Source organism: Alternaria conjuncta, assembly GCF_024043145.1.
Source record: "Alternaria conjuncta strain BMP 0040 chromosome Unknown scaffold_6, whole genome shotgun sequence".
NCBI classification, from domain to species: Eukaryota; Fungi; Ascomycota; class Dothideomycetes; order Pleosporales; family Pleosporaceae; genus Alternaria; species Alternaria conjuncta.
In genome coordinates, this window is record NW_026250095.1 from 300,198 (window position 1) to 317,226 (window position 17,029).

Consider the following 17,029-nt stretch of genomic DNA (forward strand, 5'->3'; position numbering starts at 1 on the left):
TCATTCTTCTTTTTTTTCGTTTGTCCTTCTACGTTGAATCGCGTTTCTAGCGATCGGGACTTGGTATTACTAGGGCGTTGTGCGCTGATACACCGAGAGTTGCAAAATGTACTCGCGTGCCATTTGGGTTTATGCGGGTTGTTTCTTATAAGCGGGGGTCGTTCTGGTTGCATTCTCCAGGATATCCCTGGACTTCTTCATGTGCGGCTAGGGATGATTCGAGACGTACTGCTGGTCGGTGAAAGGATAGGATTAGGCGAAAGACTTTGGTACCGCTAGAAGGCCTGCAAGTTTGCGAATGGAACTTTCAACACCTATCACTGCGCTTATTGTCACTTTGTCGCTGACTAGAGCCTATGAGTTATGGGCTCCTGCTGAACGCTGTACGTCCCGAAACCCACATTCCTGGAATGGGGCCGAGAGGATCGACCGGTGAACCGGCAGAATGCATCGCATCGGCGCTGTTTCGTATGTATACAGGGTTGCGAACGCTTTCACAATGTATTCTGGTACTGCGAAAAGCTGTCTAGAAAGAATGAGCATTCGGTTGAGTGTGTTCTGGCACAGACTTCTCGCGCGTACTCTTCGTAGGCAGGCATGGCACACGGTCGCAGCTACCGTTTGGAGAAGCGTGGTGGCTATGGCGCGAACCACCTGGCCACCCCCGCTCGGGAGCGGAAGCAGGAAGGCGCACCATCATCTCACTGCCGTCCACCCAGCAGACTTCAGCCAAAGTGACCGAGCTCCAGTCTCTCGTCTCCGAGACCTACAGCGCACACTACCTAGTTACATGCTGAATTCGTATCCTGCAAGGAGGGCCGGCTCTCAAGCAACTTTCGGGGTGTGGCCCTCACCATTCAGCCCCCACCTCTTGGCGAGCAGCAGGCCTCAAGCCTCACCCGTCACGATAGGCCCTCATACTGGCAGCAGAGCGCATCTGTCAAATTAAGAGCCGGACTAGTCAGAGATGTGGCTGCAAAGAAGCCACCAGCCAAGCCTTTCCTGCTTTACGATACAGTATGCCACTCGCTTCCAGGCTAGACGGCATCACACAGCCCGCCTGGCCTGAAGCCATCGCTACTCATCATTGGAGCGGCCGCGCTAGATAGCACAATGAGCGCTGCACCTCGGTCAAGCAATACTGTCGCCTACGCCTGGCTCAGCAAAGGCTTAGCCTAATGTAAAAAGCGGTCGCAGGCCACCCAGTCAGACTCGAGCGAGGCGGAGTACCGATGGGAAGGAACCCTCTTCAGCCTTCTGAGGGACTTCCCCTTCTCACTTTACAATCAATCTATTCTATTCCAGCTTGGCTATCCAATCTTCCCCTTCGGCCTCCATCGCATCATCTTACGCGACAATTCTACGTGTAGTTCCGCTTCCTCTCGTACTGATTGAGCATGTGTTAGAAGGGCCCATCACTGCGCGCAGCTGGTGATTATCGCAAGCCTAGTCAGCCCTAAATCCGAGGGTCAGTCGAGACATTCGGTTTTCAGCCTGCTCAGGCTCAATCATCCTCGATCCAACGAGAACCAACACCAGAAACCATTGGAAAGCTTCGCACTGATGGTCTCAACACGATCTGGGAGCGCTATCTAGCCAGCCAGCAAAGCAAAACGGCTACCTTCGAGGGACAGCAACTCGTCATCGAGAATGTCCGGTCTTGAAGTAGGTCTACTCTTTTATGCCCCCAATATTCTTCTGCAGGAGTGCGCACGCGACCTCGCCTAAGAATACAAGTCTTCTCTTCTGACTGTTGCTCACAATTACTCAGATCGTCGCAGCAGTGTCTGCTGTTGTTTCAGCGTTCCACGGTGGATCAGAGCTCCTCAAGCTTGTCAAGCAGAAACGCCGCGCTCGTAAAGCACGCGATCAAGGTCAGCAAGAATGGGAGGAGGAGCAGCTACAAGACTCTCTTATCGCTGGAGAACAGCAGATCGCTCTCAGATATAAGCAAGATCAGAGAGAGTTGGGTGACTATGTGCGCGTTGGAGATGGTAAGTTCTACGAGACAGGCTCGTATAGTGGACCCGAGAATTAAGACATGCGCACAGATACCGCTCGGGAACGTCTCTACCATATAGGCTTCATGCTGCAGGCCGAAATAATCAACAGCTTACGGCAAGCCGCTACGAAGTGAGTATCCAGATGTTTGGCATATCGGGATAGAGCTAACGTTGAGCCTCCAGCGAAGTTTGTGTGCTTAATCTGCATGTCCTCCACGAAGCCTCCATTACGAATCGAAAAGAGACTCTGACGACATTGGACGAGCTGAAACAAAGAATCTACATAGCAAAGCCGATGGTGCGACCGTTGAGGGCGGTCGGTGAGAACTACAAGGACACATCAAGTGACTCGAGGCATGGCCAGATACGTTCACTGTCAGATAGCTATCCGACCGCAAGCTTTCAATCGCAGAACGAATTCGGTTATACTGGACACAGTCTGCCCGACTATTGCCGGCCCAAAGACACGCCGAGAGCATCTCGACCGGCCTATACCCCTGCTCAAGCTGCGGAGCCTGTCATTCTAGCTCTGGACAGACTTCGCCCTGAAGACCGCGCATCGATTATGAATGATATCCAGCACATGATTAGCTCTTATCAAGGCCTTAACGTCGAAAACGAGTCAAGACTAGGGAAACCCCACAGGCATAGTGGTGCCCATCCCACCCGCCGAGATACGCTGACCACGCTCAATGACCGAGACGCATATACTGAATCAATGCAAGAGCTGGATAGAAGCCTGAATGAGCGTTCCCATGATTCACCATTGGCTTCCGGTCAAGTGAATATCGTCAGGCCGACAAAGGAGCAGCATGTCTACAATCAACCGCATCCCGCAAGTAGTTCATTTCACCAGACAGGAACGCATACACTACATCCTCGATGGTCTGATACCTCTAGCTCTACGCAGTCTAAGACAGCTTCTCTTGGCCGCAAAAGCTCCAACTCATCGCAAGGTGAACATGCCCGACCTCCAGTAGCACCATATGATCAAGACGATGAGATTCGTAGTGCTCCACCATACAGCTCTCCCTATATGGTCCCAGAAGACAGATATACACCTTCTCCCATTGCACCGCTGGCACCTTTACGCCCTCAGCCTCATGCGCCGCCCATCAATACACCCAAGAATGACGCAAATGCACCTACGCACATGCCTTGGCCTGGATCACAACAGCAACGAGATCCTTCCCCTTCACTTTCCCAAATACCATCCGTACCGTATACGCAGCCACAGCAATATCCTGCACCAGCTGAAGGACACCTTGCCAGCCTTAGACAGTTAGTGCATCCTCAGCATTATATTGCACCTGCAACAGAACGCGGCATACCCGGCCAACGTAGCAACGGCAACTCCCAAGCGGCTTTGTATAGTTCTCCAACAGCAGCCGCTACTTCTTTGATGCCAGTTTCTCCAGCTACAAGTCGACCTCGACATGCTAGTTTTACGCCATCTGTCGCCTCAACCGACAGCAGCAGCTCTATTCCGATCGGCATCCTTCCAGGCCACCGTATGCGCAACAACATCAGATCCGATACTATTCAAAGCGGACCAGCAGGTGGTGAAAGAATGATGAACGGCCGCCCTAACAAGGACAACGATTACTGGGGATTTTGCAAGGGTGCCTGGGCTGTCAGAGAAGACCTTAAGAAGGGTATCACAGTCCGCACGCAGCCCTGCGGCTACTACAACACAAAGCAGATTTGGGGGTGTAAGCATTGTACCTTCACGGGCGACGTCTTCACGAAGCCGCACCCCACGAAAAAGAACAAGACTGTCGAGATAGTGGACCCGCGTGTCAAGACTTCCATGTCCGGGATACGGTATCGGTAAGCGTGTCCTTGTTCAAACAGCATGTGAGAATTATACTGACTTCGTCTCCCACTCTTCAGGTGGATATTTCTCGCTAAGTCACACGTGAAGAAGAAGGCAGCAGAACCTAGCTCGAACGATGACAACTTCGGCTGCCTGCTCTGCTCAGGGCAAGACAAGGTCACGGGCGTTTATGGTGGTGTAGAAACACTTATGAACCACATCGCACTCACGCATGTGGCGGGCATGAGCGAGCAGGCACAAAAGAAAGCCAACTGTATTCTGGGTAGAGTAGCGGGCTATGACGAAGACTTTGACATTAACATACCGATTTTCAAAGAGGCGGAGCTTGCTGGCTAAGTAGATACACCGGAGCTTCGAGTTTGCGCAGGGGAGAACGGCGTTACGGATTTGTATTCGAGGATACCCTTGCTTTTCGTGTGCTATGTTGTAACATACAGACCTTTACGGTGATCTATACCGATCTATCATACAAGCAAAGTACTCCGAATCTCTTGATTGTGCAATTTTGACAGAACAGCTTTCTTCGCACAGTCTAAAGCATGTGTTTATATCTAGCTTTCTCAGATCAAGTACATGAGGAAGCGCACGATCAGTTCGATCAATCTTAGAGACTAACAGCATCATTTGCTTATTTCTCTGACTTCGACGGCTCCGACAGCGACGTGCCTGGCCGCCAGTTCTTGTACCGTTCGGCTTCATCCGCAATGGTATGTGGGACGTGTTGCTGCAGCGCCTGCTCAAAATGTCGCATGTAAACTTTCGGCTCGCTATTGGGGTCCATTGTGTAATCCGTAATCGCCAACTCGATAGCGACGGCGCACAATCCACTGATATCTGCTCCACTGCTCCCGTCTGTCTTCTTGGCAACAACATCGAGATTGACGTCCTCTGCGAGCGGTCTCTTCCGCGTATGGATTTGCAGGATCTGCTTCCGCGCTTCTTCAGTCGGAAGGCCGATGTGGATGTGTGCGTCGAAGCGGCCGGTACGGATGAGCGCCGAGTCGAGAATGTCAGGCCGATTGGTCGCGCCGATGATGAACACATCCTTGAGTGCTTCAATACCATCCATCTCGTTCAGCAGGGTTGTAACGACATTGAGACCGCTATCCTGTGTCTTTTCGCGCGACTTGCCGATGGAGTCGATTTCGTCAAAGAAGATGATGCACGGCTTTGCTGCGCGTGCTCTACGGAACACATCCCGGATAGCTCGCTCGGACTCGCCCACATACATCTTGATGAGTTCAGAGCCTTTGACTGCGAGGAAGTTTTGTTTACTCTCCGTTGCAACGGCTTGTGCGATCAGGGTCTTTGCGCAACCGGGGGGGCCATAGAGTAGAACGCCTTTTCGGGATTGAGGGCCGCCGAATTTGATGTCGAGGTCGGGATACTGGAGATGCGATTAGCTTTGAGCCTGGTTGCAGAAGTAGATGAACGCCTAAGGGTGCATCGTATACGGCGGTGGGAGATATAGAGATGATATAGAGATGATATAGAGATGATATAGGAATACAGCTTACCTTGAACGGGCGGATGGTAATGGCTTCAAGCACAGCGCGAACATGATCCAGACCGGCGATGTCTGTCCATCTGACCTTGGGCACTTCTAGAATGCTGTCCTTGAGAACCGTCGGTTGTACCTCTCCGAATACGGCATCAAAGTCTTCCTGACAAACATAGTCTGTTTGCTCAAGCTTCTCGCCAAAGGTGGTCTTTTCTTCCTCGCTTATAGTCTCATCTATCTGTTGTTCGCGTCGGTCTCGGGCGAGAAGACACAGATCGTGAATGTCGCGTCCGACGAAACCGTGTGTGCGCTCTGCCAGCGATGGGAAGTCAAGGCCTCCAAGTTTGCTTGTAGTGCCCAAAATTTGTCGGAGAATATCTTCCCGCTGAGTGGTGTTGGGTGGAAAGAGTTCTAGCTTCGTTTTGAAAGCTGACGGTGATCGAAGTCTGGTATCAACATCGTATATGCTACGCGCTGCTGCTGCGACGACCACTTGGCTACCGCCCAGCTTGGCCAACTCTTCCCGCAGCCTGTTTACAAGTGTCTCAGCTTTTTCGAGAAACCTGTCGAGATTATCCATTATGATCAAGCTCGGTTGGTTGTCACGAGCGTCCTCAAAAGCATCGGATATTGCCTTGGCTTGTCCTTTTGGATGCGTGTCTGGATCTACTCGGTAAACTTCTTGCCATGGGCATTCCGCTAGCCGTTCTAATAGAAGACTTTTGCCTGTACCCTCGGGGCCGTGTAGTAAGAAAGAAGTAGGTCCACAAAGGCGTACGTCGCGTTGATGAGGTAGAGTGTTTGTGAGGTAAGAGAGGCGTCTGTTCATCGTAGTGATGTGAGCAGAAAGTCCACCGATGCCATCACCCCTTACCTGGAGAATCTGCTTAGAAGCTCTCGGGGTCTGCTGAGTAGGGATATCACCCGTGGTAGTGACTTCAGTAGTAAGTTCGTCGAAGTATGTCGCGTACTTCTCAGTTGGCAGCGGATCAATGTTCTGCACGGTGACACGCAACTTCTGGCTCTTCTGCTTGAAGCCTTTTTGTTGAACTGGAAAGCTGCATCCCGGAAGAATAATGTCAGAGTCCACTGCTACATAGCTGTCAGAAACAGTAGCCAAGTATGATCGTTGACCTACCTAAAGTGTGTCGTAGCCAATACAAAAGTTGCTCATTCGAGCTGAACTTGGCAGTTTGATTTGGTGCATCTGCGAGACTGATCTCTATGGATTTGAGAGGCTTCCAGGAGTCTACCTTCTCAATGAAGACGGGATCATTAAGCGAGAGGTCGTATTGCTCTCGCAGAAGATCAGACACCTTGGCGATTGGCTTGTTGCCAGGATTTGTCTGCGAGGCTAGCCAGGCCACTCCATAACCTTTGAAACCGGCAGCAGTACTCAGTCGTACACAATCGCCGTTGACAAGCCCCAGCAATTTCAGCTCTTTCTGTGATAAATGAACGCGGAAGGCACCGCCCTCGAGTGCGTTACTGGGAATGCTCGGAGGGTTGCGCTCCAGAGGGCGCAGAGTGTAAGATGTTGCCGGGCTCATATTGTCACCGCGCACTGCAGCAAATGTCAAGACGGGTGGTGAAAATCTCGGAAGTGCTTTGGGTGCGCCGTTGGTGTGACTCACGTCACGTGTGTACTGAAGGCTTCAGGTTTGGAAGTCTCTAATTAGCATGCGAATTCATCTCCACCTGTACCTAGGTCCCATTGCCTCTTAGCGCAGCATTGTCAGGGCCCTCCAATGCAGCCCAATGTGGTGAAGGATGCTGGGTGACTAAGCGACCGGGGAGCTAGGCCGGATGGGTGTGCTAGCGCGGGCCCATTCCGAAGCTTTTCTGAGTATCGCGCTCGAGAGAGGGTAGCTTGCCATGTTACGAAGCCGTGCAATTTATGCCACCGCCGCGCCTTCCTCGACATCTTCGGCCATGTCATCCTTCGGGGACCGCGTACCAGATTCGCTGCGCCCACAGGACGACGCCCGCACCGTCCTCGACCGTCGGCGATGAATCCCCGCAAACCACCACTGCCGACAGCCACACAACAGAGAAGGAAAGCTGGTTGAACGGGGGTTTGATCAGACTTGTACCCTGGACCCGGACTACACCGTCTACCAAATCGCAACCGCCATCGCCGCCGCAATCGCAATCGCAATCGCAAGCCCAGAACCGTCCTACGTCCGAATCGAATGAAGAGGGGAAGGGCATATCCGAAGCACAGACATATGACACTGGTGCTGTGGTGATCAGGAAGACCACTGAATCGCTGGCGCAGCGCCAGCGAAGGGTATTGCATTCACATTCGGGAACACGCCCACAGGACAAGCACACAGGGAAGGCGGACAGTCGAGATCGAGATTTCAAGTCCGCGAGGAAGGCCGAACATACTGTGGAGAGACGCTTGGGCCAGCCAGCTGTTGTAAGGAAGGTTCTGGCCTTACCTGTGTCTCCCGAAACAAGAGAACGTGGACGGAAACACCATGACCCTATACGCAAAGATCAGAGTAGGCAGAATCCGACCACAAGTAACGAGAAGGAGGTCGCTACAACTCTTCGAGATGACGATACTACAGTCATACGTCAGCAGCTTCAGGGCCTGTTCGAGCAAGTCAAAGCCCTCCAGGCCGCATTAGAAACAAAGATTGCGCTGGGACAGCTGCCGTCTTCGTCCCCCAGGGAACAGGACATACCGACTGCGGCACCTGTTATACCCCGGAACGATGCATACCCTTCCACCCCGATACAGTCGTTACTAGGACATGCTTCAATGAGCGGCGATCCGGTTTCTTTCCGTCATTCTGATACTTCCTATCCGAAGACCCTGTCTCGCACACTTGAGTATAGCCAGAAAGCCCTCCGTAAGTCGGTTTACACATTAGGCAGTGTGGCTACAGAGCTAGAAACAGCACGCTCTCTAGCAGTGGCCCCAGTTACCCGACATGCTCGTGACTGCATACGCGTATTGGATGAAGACGCAGCAATCGAGGGTGACTTTGAGCTTAAGCAGGCTCTAAGAGCGTCATACAGGAACTGGGAATTGCTCCACGCGGAACAAAAACACTCTGCTCGCGTGAATGGGCGACCGGATCTACTCTTGAAGCTACACGTCAGCGACATAAGAGCAACGTCATCCAAGATTGGCAGTAGTGTGAAAGAGCTGAAAAAAGACCTTGCTCGTATTTCACCAACCACGCCAAGAGCGCCGAAACCAGTACTCCCGTCGGTGGAAGAGTATCGCCGGCAAGCCCGCGAACATGCCGAAAACGTGAAGAAATTCCCGAGAGGCTCTGAGCTAAAAAGCTCAGAGAAGAAGATTGACAGCGAGAGGTTGACGCGAAGGATTCATACACAGTCACGCCTAATGAAGTCGTCAGACGGCTTGAGCGCCACTACTGAAGACGGTGACGGAAAGAGTACAACGACCGAGCAATCTATGAGGACATCGCCGCTTTTGCAGCAGAAGCCAGAGGTTAGCCCATCCACTACTGCCAATCTATCACCAAAACCAACACGGGGTACCGCCGAAATGAGTGAGCAATCGCTTCTTGAAGAACTCTTCCCGGAGGCAAGCACTACTCTGCAACCTCGTCAGCCCGAGCAAAGCGATAGGTATCCCAAGCTCAACCTCCCGGACTCAACGCCTATCGTTCGTCGGGAAGTTTACGACCCTACTCCGTCACTCAAAGAGCAAGTGGTCAATTCGTTGCGCAAGCAGGGGGAACAAATTACCGTTCTTCAACTCACGAACTGTAGCACTGAGCTGACTGAAGCCGACTTCCGTCGCATCATACCAAAGAGCAAGCACATTGAGGGTTGGCATCGAGATGGCGATCTTTATAAGATTGTGCCTGGTCGTGACCCGCTGAGTCTAGAGCGACTGCCCTTCTACTACTTACTTTTCAAGAACGCAGAGGCAGCCCTCGCGTATCAGAAGAATGCTTCGAGATTGCACAAGCTGAGCGCTCTCCACCAGCCCGCGAGTATCTTTTCCGCTATTCCACCCCCTAGAGGGTTCCTCGAAGAGGGTGAAGATATCACAGCTGCCATCTCATCCTACAATCTTCTACCCGCACATCACCCCATGAGTCTCAATGTTCTCATGCAGCCCTATAACCCCGTACTGCGTACGTTGGTGGAGAGAGGCGGCTACCAACCCATCGCGCCCTCGGTCGACGAGAAGGGAAACCCCGTATGGAGGGTGCTCATGCATATCGAAGGTTACGAGCCTAGCACGTCGGACCTTTTCAAAATCTTCTCTCGCGATGCCTACAAGCATGGCATGACTCTTCCCCTGCGCAACGAGTCGCAGACATCGATTCACCGTCTTCGCGACGTGATTAATCTGAAGACGTCGTCCAAGGCCGTCTCGTCGAATCGGCCTCGCGCATATGGCACCTTTGAACAGCCAGCGAATCCAGATTTGGAGACGACGTACGATGACCCGGCGATTCAGAGCATGCTATCTGGTGCAAACGAAGACAGCCCCAGCCAAACGAATCAGCTAGTCATGAACCGCGTATACAATCGATGGGTGCTGGATTTTGAAGACGAAGACACGGCTCGCAGATGGAGTGTGAGGTGGCATCGCAGAGTACTGCCTGAATTGAGCCATACCAGGGGCGCGTGGAAAGACAGCGAGGAGGCGAGGATTTGCAACACTGAACTTTTGTGGTGATGCAGTAGATGTATGATAGTCTGTATATGTAATGATGAGTTTGCCTAAAGATACAATCTAACTGTCTGCTACGTTGTGGTGTGAAACACCGGGTATCATAATGCCGTATCTCGTGCGCTCGTTCCTCATGTCAAGCCTATGAAAGTGCTACGAGCTCATGCCGGCGGCAGTGAGGAAGGCCGGACTCCAGTATTCGTTCTCCCCGGCTTGTGTGTCGACCCAGACCAGACTGTCTGCCATGAGGTCCTCAACCACAGCATGGGCTCGAGGCCTCTCCCAGTTGAGATTCAGCTGCAACATGGATACTGTGACGTAGCCAAGAACCTGTATGGCTTCGAGTACCGTGCTCTGGTCGGTATTCAACTCCTTGGGTACGCTTCTTATCAAACTTCTGTGCCCAATCTTCATGATGGAGAAGCAAGATCCGAGCGGAGCGAGCGAGTCCACGGCGCGCTTGATGTCGTCATCGCTGACTTCCATGCTCCCGCCTATGCGCTGGGATTTGGATATGCGGGCTTTGAGATCCGAGACGCTGATGAGCCCGCCGTTCTCTGATCTTGTGGCCCGGCACTCTTCCACGATCAAGACGCCCAGGTTGAAGTAGAAGTCATTCACACTCCCGCCCAGCAGTTGTGCCCAAATGCTCTCCCCGCCAGCGCCACTTGGCTTGCCATCTTTATTGTCCCGGTGGTACGAGGAAGCGAGGAAGTCGATGTTCAGCGCCGAGCACATGCGCGCGAACTCGGCGCGGAAAGCAGGGTTGGCGCGAATATCCTTGGAGTGGGTGACGGCGAAGTTGTGGAGGAGCGACTGGAAGACGGACAGCTGGGTCGAGAGGGAGTCGGCATTGCGGGTTCGCAGCGTGGCGCCGTGCGACGTGTAGTGGTGGTTCTGCAGGCCGCGCGAGGAGAGCGACGACAGGCCGGGGGTGCGGCGGCGGTCCATGGCGGCGGTTGTGCGCGTGCGTCTTCAGTGCGTCGTCTGTTGGATGGCTCGGACGGATGCTTCTGCAGGTAACATGAAGAGCGTGGGCTTATGTCACCTGCAACTGCTCCCTTGCGTGCGCGCTGGTCTCGGGGCGTGGGTGAGGGTTTCACTGCTGGCAGTGGGTCGGGCCGGGCGGGGTAGGGCGATGAGATATCGTCGAGGTTGCACGTCGCCCAGGCAGATCGCGTCTAGACAACAGGATGGCTGCCACAACGGCTTCTTGTCAAGGGACACCCATCAATCAGATGGTTCCCTCCAGCACAAGTGGAGAGTCGGAATGAGATCGCCATCCCGAGCCGAGCCTCGTACTAACTCAATGACGTATGGCGTGTGTTTCGGGGAGATATCGGTCACTCTTTACCGGTACATGGCATCAGATGTCGACAAGCTCCCCCGATAGCTACTCATGCGGCGAAACAATCTTAAGCGCTGGGGGCGACGCGTCCGTTCGACCTCTACTCCTTCCTGACCACTTTCAGCGCCTGCGTTCTTCCCTTGGTTGCGTTCATTGCCTGGACCCTGCATCAGAACTAGGCTGCCGCGCTCACGTGTTTTAATATTTTCGCGTCTTGCCCTTCCTGGAATTAATGATAACCCATTTCTCACCTGCTCGAGTAGAGCTTTGCGAACAGCCTATTCTCAAAATTCTCCGACATTCCTGGTTCGAGGAAATCTTCCGCCCTAGGATGGACCCGTCAATAATCAACAACTGCGTACTGCTTCTGAATCTGCCCCCCAAGGCACTTGCCGGCATCGACCTCCTGTCCTTCACTTCATCACCACGTTTTCGAGGAGTCAAAAACATTCCACCAGGCCTGCATTTCGTCTTCACTGCAAGCGACAGCACTTTGTCTGTGAGGCACGGCGCCTGGTTCTACGTCACCCCCGGCGTAGGTTCGCCGCAAGTCTTCGTTAAGAAATGGGACGAGAGCACCGAAGACCTCGTAGCCGAAACCTCGCAGACCGAAGTCCTGAGACACAAGGCGAACCTGGGAAGCATATGGAAAGATGGCCTGACACCTTACCGACAAACCGTCCAGGAAGGGGACTCTGGTGCTGAAGAAGGCTGGTCTGAGGAATCTACCGACTGGAGCAAGCTTACATCGCAAGTCACACCCACGATGCTATCGAGGATATGTGGCCTGAATCCGGATCACTGGAACTTGACATCCGCATCATCCGCCCCACAAGACCTGGACGAAATACCCGGCCTAGAGAATAGCAACAGCATGCTACATCCGGAGAAGGAGCTACGGTTCCTGCCCATCGACCTGAAAAAGACATGGAGAGAAGGCGCGACCGGGAGGGAACGCACAGAAGCCGCGCAAGACCGATCCTGGTTTCTGGGAGATCTCATCGACAACCACTGCCAGGCGAGTGATCTACGTGGACGAGAGGACGAAATCTTGGGCGAGCTGCAGTTTACTTTCCTTATGGTCTTGACCCTCAACAACAACTCCTGTCTCGAACAGTGGAAGCGGCTCCTGCGCCTTTTACTCACATGTCGGCAAGCCGTCAAACAGCGATCGCGCCTGTTCCTCGATTTCTTGCGATGCCTGCGGATACAGCTTGGCCATTGCGCTAATATAAAAGGCGACTTGTTCGACATGAATGATGTTGGCGGAGGCTTCTTGAAACCGCTCTTCGGCCAATTCCGCAAAGCTCTCGACGACTTCGACGGAAAGTGGAAAGCTGACTTGGTAGATGAGCTAGAGGATCTGCAAGAATATATGCAGAAAGAGTTCGCATGGGAACCAGAGGGCTCTTATCTAAAGCGCGGTATGCTTGAGCTAGAGGACGGTGAACGAGTAGAGATGGAAGTCAATGGTGCAGACGCTGATGAGGAGCTTGGCGACTACGCGCCTACTGTCGTCGACCTGACCCCAGAACAGCAAAGACTGCTGAACCGGAGCGATGTCGGTCATGCAAAGCCAACGAACGGCGACGTTGATTCAGAGTCAGAAGACGACGTTGATCTAGACGATATGGATACGAGATACTGAAGCCATGAAAAGGCCGTGCATAACCGGTGAAATTGAATCAGTCTGCCCACACGCTCAGCTCACCGGTTCCGTCTCCGCACACCTGGTCTCGTTACGTCTCGGTTGGTCGAATCAACAAACCTTGCGGCGGCACAGCGGTGCAAAAATAGGCATCTGCAGGAACGGGCAGCCCCTAGTCGCTAGTAGATATCCTGTAACCACGTGCTGATCGCGGTTATCTGCACAGCCTTACACCTAATGTCAAATGCCATCATACTTGTGCGCAATGTCTACTTCGAGATCTAATGTGATGTAGCCAAGACGACGTGGCAACAAAGCATGCCGATGTCCGTTGTGGTGCGGCGTGTCAGCCAGGCGTTCAACGCAAGGCTTTGCATAAGATGAGAATAGTATAGATTTTGGCCCCCAAGTTCAGGACTGCGTCAAACCGCTTCGGGAAATTACAGCCTTGGCTCGCTATTCCCTGGCACGCTACTTGCACCCTTCATCGCCAACGCCCTTCGCCCCATCACCAATGCGGGCAGCTGAGGCTGAAGCGCCTCCAAGTCCTGCATACAGTCATGCTACGTGTACGAGCTTCGGACCGCTCATTGGCCTCGTCAAGCAGCTAAGAGCCTTACGCGGGGTGAACGGCGAGTGATCATCACGCGAAATGAAGGCTGTGCTTGCGATACCCGGTTTGAGCCCCCTTGGCCGTGGACCCAAGCGACGATGGAACGCCTAAAGGCTTCGATAAAAGCCACGTCCAATCTCACATGTTGTTGTAAACGCCGCTGCATAACGCCCAACTCTTTTTGCTCATTCATACCACCAAAACACAAACCAGTATTCCACCGGCTTCGACGATATAAACCTTCACAATGGAGAAGCAAAACGGTTAGTAATTGCCCTTCGGCTGTTGTGTACGAAATCTACGCGATTCAATGCGACTTAAGAACTACGCCATTATGAAGCGCATAGTCCTTTGAACAACTACGCCGCCTAGCCTTCAATTTCCCTATCCCAAATATCATGATTATCTTGCTAACAGTCTTAAAGTGCCCATGCAGCAATACCCTCAATCGCCAGACGCGACCGGTCAACCACCTATCTACCACCAAGATCCCAACGCACAATACCAGCAGCAACCAGCCATGTATACACAACAGCCTCAAGATCACCCTACTGGCTCGCCAGCGCCTCAGCATCCGCAAGGCGCATACGTGCAACCTGACCACGCTGGCGCCCAGCCTGGCATGCCTCCCCAACAACAAAGCGGAGCCGTCTACCAGAACGCCACACCAATCGCGAACTTGAACCGTGGACCTGCACCTACAGATTGCCCTGCATGCGGACAGCGTGCCATGACCAACGTCGCTTTCGAGACGGGAAACTCGACGCACGCCTGGGCTCTCGGTCTTTGCTGCCTTTGCTGCTTGGGATGCATTCCTTATGTGATGAACTCACTCAAGGACGTCCAGCACAAGTGCGGTCGCTGTGGCGTGCTTCTTGCGACTTGGCACCGTAGCGGAAGCACCGAGGTTCACATCCACTCTTAGATCATGTTGTAATTGTGCTAGGGAGTTGAATGCACATAGAGAGGGGAAGGAGGTGCGCGATGGTTTGAGGCGGATGATACCCAGGAGGAGAACAGGGCGTTGAAGCAATCGGGTGCAGGGTGGGTCAACCAGCCCTGATTTTGTCTGTTATTATAAGGAGTTTTGCGCAACAGGTTTCTTTATAGTACCCGCTTTGACCGAATCCAAAGAGAACATGCAGTCTCTGCCTGAGTTCTTGTTGACCGTGACGACGCGTGTTTGAGTGAAGCCAACGATCCGACGCGCTCAACCGCTGGAGAGATGCTCGTTCAAGAACAACAGATTTTGGAAGTTGCACCCAGCACAAGCAACTTTGCCGTATGGTGCATGATTTAACTGATGTGCTGATGAGATGCGATGTGTCGTGAGCAGGATGCTCACCCCATCGAAATGAGTGTATCGCTCCGAGATGCATACATCTGACGTCACCAACGGTCATCGCGCATCGACGCACATGGGAAACCAGAACCATCGGCCCAGCGCCACACATCGTGAAGAATCGAAAGCAGATCCGGCACCAAAATGCCGCGAAAGCCACTTTCCTGACATCACCGCCACCAAATCAGCCACACAAAGCCACCGCTAGCGAAACCAAGCTTTGGCTACATGCACCAAGCTTTTGGCAGGTTCCAAGATTCCTTGTGTCAGACCGCTTAATCGCGTTAAGATCGCCATGCCCTCCACATCACCATGCCGCCAGCCGTCCAGATCGAGAGTAACAGCAGGGTTAGCAACCGGTTTGTGGCTGGTAATTTACCAACGCAGTGGCAGAGATGCGAAAATGATGTCGTTTGACAGAGTGCGTGGCCGTGTGACACTTTGTAGTGTGGAAATTGGCTTTGGGGTATAAGACTCGCATTACAAGTCTTTCTGTCGAGTTCCCACAAGGCCAATCCATCTTCTTCTCTCCCCTTGACTGTTCAGTCGGTCCGCTAAGTGCAAGTGCTGTTGGCTTTGCTGGCACGCTACGTCGTTTGTTGCGTGACCCCTTCCGGAACAAACAATCACAACAAAGACAACAATACGTCATCAGCACGCGGTATAGATACCTCGAATCCAGCACTTCAACGGATCAACAACGAACCCACTTCCAACAAAATGGGGTTCTTCAACAAGCGCAACACGACGCCCGTCGCCGCAGACACCACAACGGCAACCGGTGCTCACGAGAAGCGCGCCAGGCCTAGACGTGCTTCCAAGGGCGGCTCGTCCTCCTACAACAGCAGGCCTGGCTTCGGATCATGGATCAAGGCTACCTGGCTCGACATCCTTACCATGGCCCTCATGGGCGCTGTCGGTCTCGGTGTATACTTCGCTGATCCAGCCCCGAGCCGCAGCTTCCCCATCATCTTCCAAGATGGGGAGATTGTCTACCCGCAATTTGCTTACCCTATGCGCAACGAAATTGTTCCCATTTGGGCTGCCGCGCTCATGGCGTTCTTCATCCCCTTTGCCGTGTTCCTGATCGTGCAGATCCGCGCTCGCAGCTTCTGGGACCTGAACAATGCTACCATCGGACTTCTCTACGCTTTGATCACCGCAGCTGTTTTCCAGGTCTTCATCAAGTGGCTCATTGGAGGTCTTCGTCCTCACTTCCTCGCCGTCTGCAAGCCTGTCATCCCTGCCGACATCCTTGACACTGTCGGTGCCAACGACAACGGTGTCGAAGCCGGTAGCGCATATGGCAACGTCGCAAATGGGTACCGTCAGATCATGTTCGACCGTAGCATCTGCACAGGTGACAGGAAAGAGATCAACGACAGTCTTGAGTCTATGCCTTCCGGTCACACCACAGCTGCGTTCGCTGGTTTCGTTTACCTGTACCTGTACCTCAACGCCAAGTTGAAGGTCTTTTCCAACCACCACCCGGCTATGTGGAAGCTCATCGCTCTTTATGCACCTATCCTCGGAGCTTGCTTGATTGGGGGTGCTCTTACCATCGACGAGTACCACAACTGGGTAAGTCTTGAAGATCTTCACCTAGTATAGCGGAACAATTACTGACAAACTTTTAGTACGACATTCTCGCCGGAGCGGTCATCGGCACTCTGATGGCTTTCAGCGCCTACCGCATGACCTATGCTTCCGTCTGGGACTTCCGTTTCAACCACATCCCTCTCATGCGCCACGCTCCTTTCGTCTACGGCGCCGGTCCAAGCTCTTTCGATGGCTTCCACGACACTGTCTTCACCCGCAAGGCTGGATGGGGTACGATTGAGGGAACCAGCTGGGGCGGTGCACCCTTCGATGCCGCAGATGGTCCTAGGGGAACCATGATGCCGCATCCTGACGGGCCTGCTCACGGTCACCACGGCAGCGCCTCGAGCCGCGTGCAGAGGAAGCCTGTCGGTGCTGACAGGCACGGTGAGCAGATGGTCTAAGCAGTTTAGACTAATGACCTTCTGGGCTATATCAGCTTCTGAGGATGAGGCTGCACACCTGC

At 53.2% G+C, this 17,029-nt stretch overlaps 8 protein-coding genes across 8 annotated transcripts; 6 read left to right on the plus strand and 2 right to left on the minus strand.

Moving 5' to 3' along the window:
* Positions 1–1,650: 1,650 nt before the first annotated feature.
* J4E85_004479 (uncharacterized protein) lies at positions 1,651–2,038 on the plus strand (the record flags this gene model as incomplete). Its single annotated transcript, XM_051468735.1, has 2 exons — positions 1,651–1,665; positions 1,772–2,038. The coding sequence occupies 2 exons, from the start codon at positions 1,651–1,653 to the stop codon at positions 2,036–2,038; spliced, it is 282 nt and encodes a 93-aa protein (XP_051326950.1).
* A 1,478-nt stretch (positions 2,039–3,516) lies between these two features.
* Positions 3,517–4,176, plus strand: J4E85_004480 (uncharacterized protein; the record flags this gene model as incomplete). The annotated part of the gene is made up of 2 exons (XM_051468736.1): positions 3,517–3,833; positions 3,897–4,176. 2 exons carry the CDS (start codon positions 3,517–3,519, stop codon positions 4,174–4,176), a joined length of 597 nt encoding a protein of 198 aa, XP_051326951.1.
* Positions 4,177–4,468: 292 nt separating this feature from the next.
* J4E85_004481 (uncharacterized protein) lies at positions 4,469–6,891 on the minus strand (the record flags this gene model as incomplete). The annotated part of the gene is made up of 3 exons (XM_051468737.1): positions 4,469–5,227; positions 5,358–6,430; positions 6,480–6,891. The coding sequence occupies 3 exons, from the start codon at positions 6,889–6,891 to the stop codon at positions 4,469–4,471; spliced, it is 2,244 nt and encodes a 747-aa protein (XP_051326952.1).
* Positions 6,892–7,273: 382 nt separating this feature from the next.
* Positions 7,274–10,019, plus strand: J4E85_004482 (uncharacterized protein; the record flags this gene model as incomplete). Its single annotated transcript, XM_051468738.1, has 2 exons — positions 7,274–7,343; positions 7,393–10,019. 2 exons carry the CDS (start codon positions 7,274–7,276, stop codon positions 10,017–10,019), a joined length of 2,697 nt encoding a protein of 898 aa, XP_051326953.1.
* A 147-nt stretch (positions 10,020–10,166) lies between these two features.
* J4E85_004483 (uncharacterized protein) lies at positions 10,167–10,964 on the minus strand (the record flags this gene model as incomplete). Its single annotated transcript, XM_051468739.1, has 1 exon — positions 10,167–10,964. The coding sequence occupies one exon, from the start codon at positions 10,962–10,964 to the stop codon at positions 10,167–10,169; it is 798 nt and encodes a 265-aa protein (XP_051326954.1).
* Positions 10,965–11,692: 728 nt separating this feature from the next.
* J4E85_004484 (uncharacterized protein) lies at positions 11,693–13,009 on the plus strand (the record flags this gene model as incomplete). The annotated part of the gene is made up of 1 exon (XM_051468740.1): positions 11,693–13,009. One exon carries the CDS (start codon positions 11,693–11,695, stop codon positions 13,007–13,009), a length of 1,317 nt encoding a protein of 438 aa, XP_051326955.1.
* Positions 13,010–13,869: 860 nt separating this feature from the next.
* On the plus strand, positions 13,870–14,547 carry J4E85_004485 (uncharacterized protein; the record flags this gene model as incomplete). Its single annotated transcript, XM_051468741.1, has 2 exons — positions 13,870–13,885; positions 14,048–14,547. The coding sequence occupies 2 exons, from the start codon at positions 13,870–13,872 to the stop codon at positions 14,545–14,547; spliced, it is 516 nt and encodes a 171-aa protein (XP_051326956.1).
* Positions 14,548–15,684: 1,137 nt separating this feature from the next.
* On the plus strand, positions 15,685–16,967 carry J4E85_004486 (uncharacterized protein; the record flags this gene model as incomplete). Its single annotated transcript, XM_051468742.1, has 2 exons — positions 15,685–16,545; positions 16,602–16,967. The coding sequence occupies 2 exons, from the start codon at positions 15,685–15,687 to the stop codon at positions 16,965–16,967; spliced, it is 1,227 nt and encodes a 408-aa protein (XP_051326957.1).
* Positions 16,968–17,029: the final 62 nt, after the last annotated feature.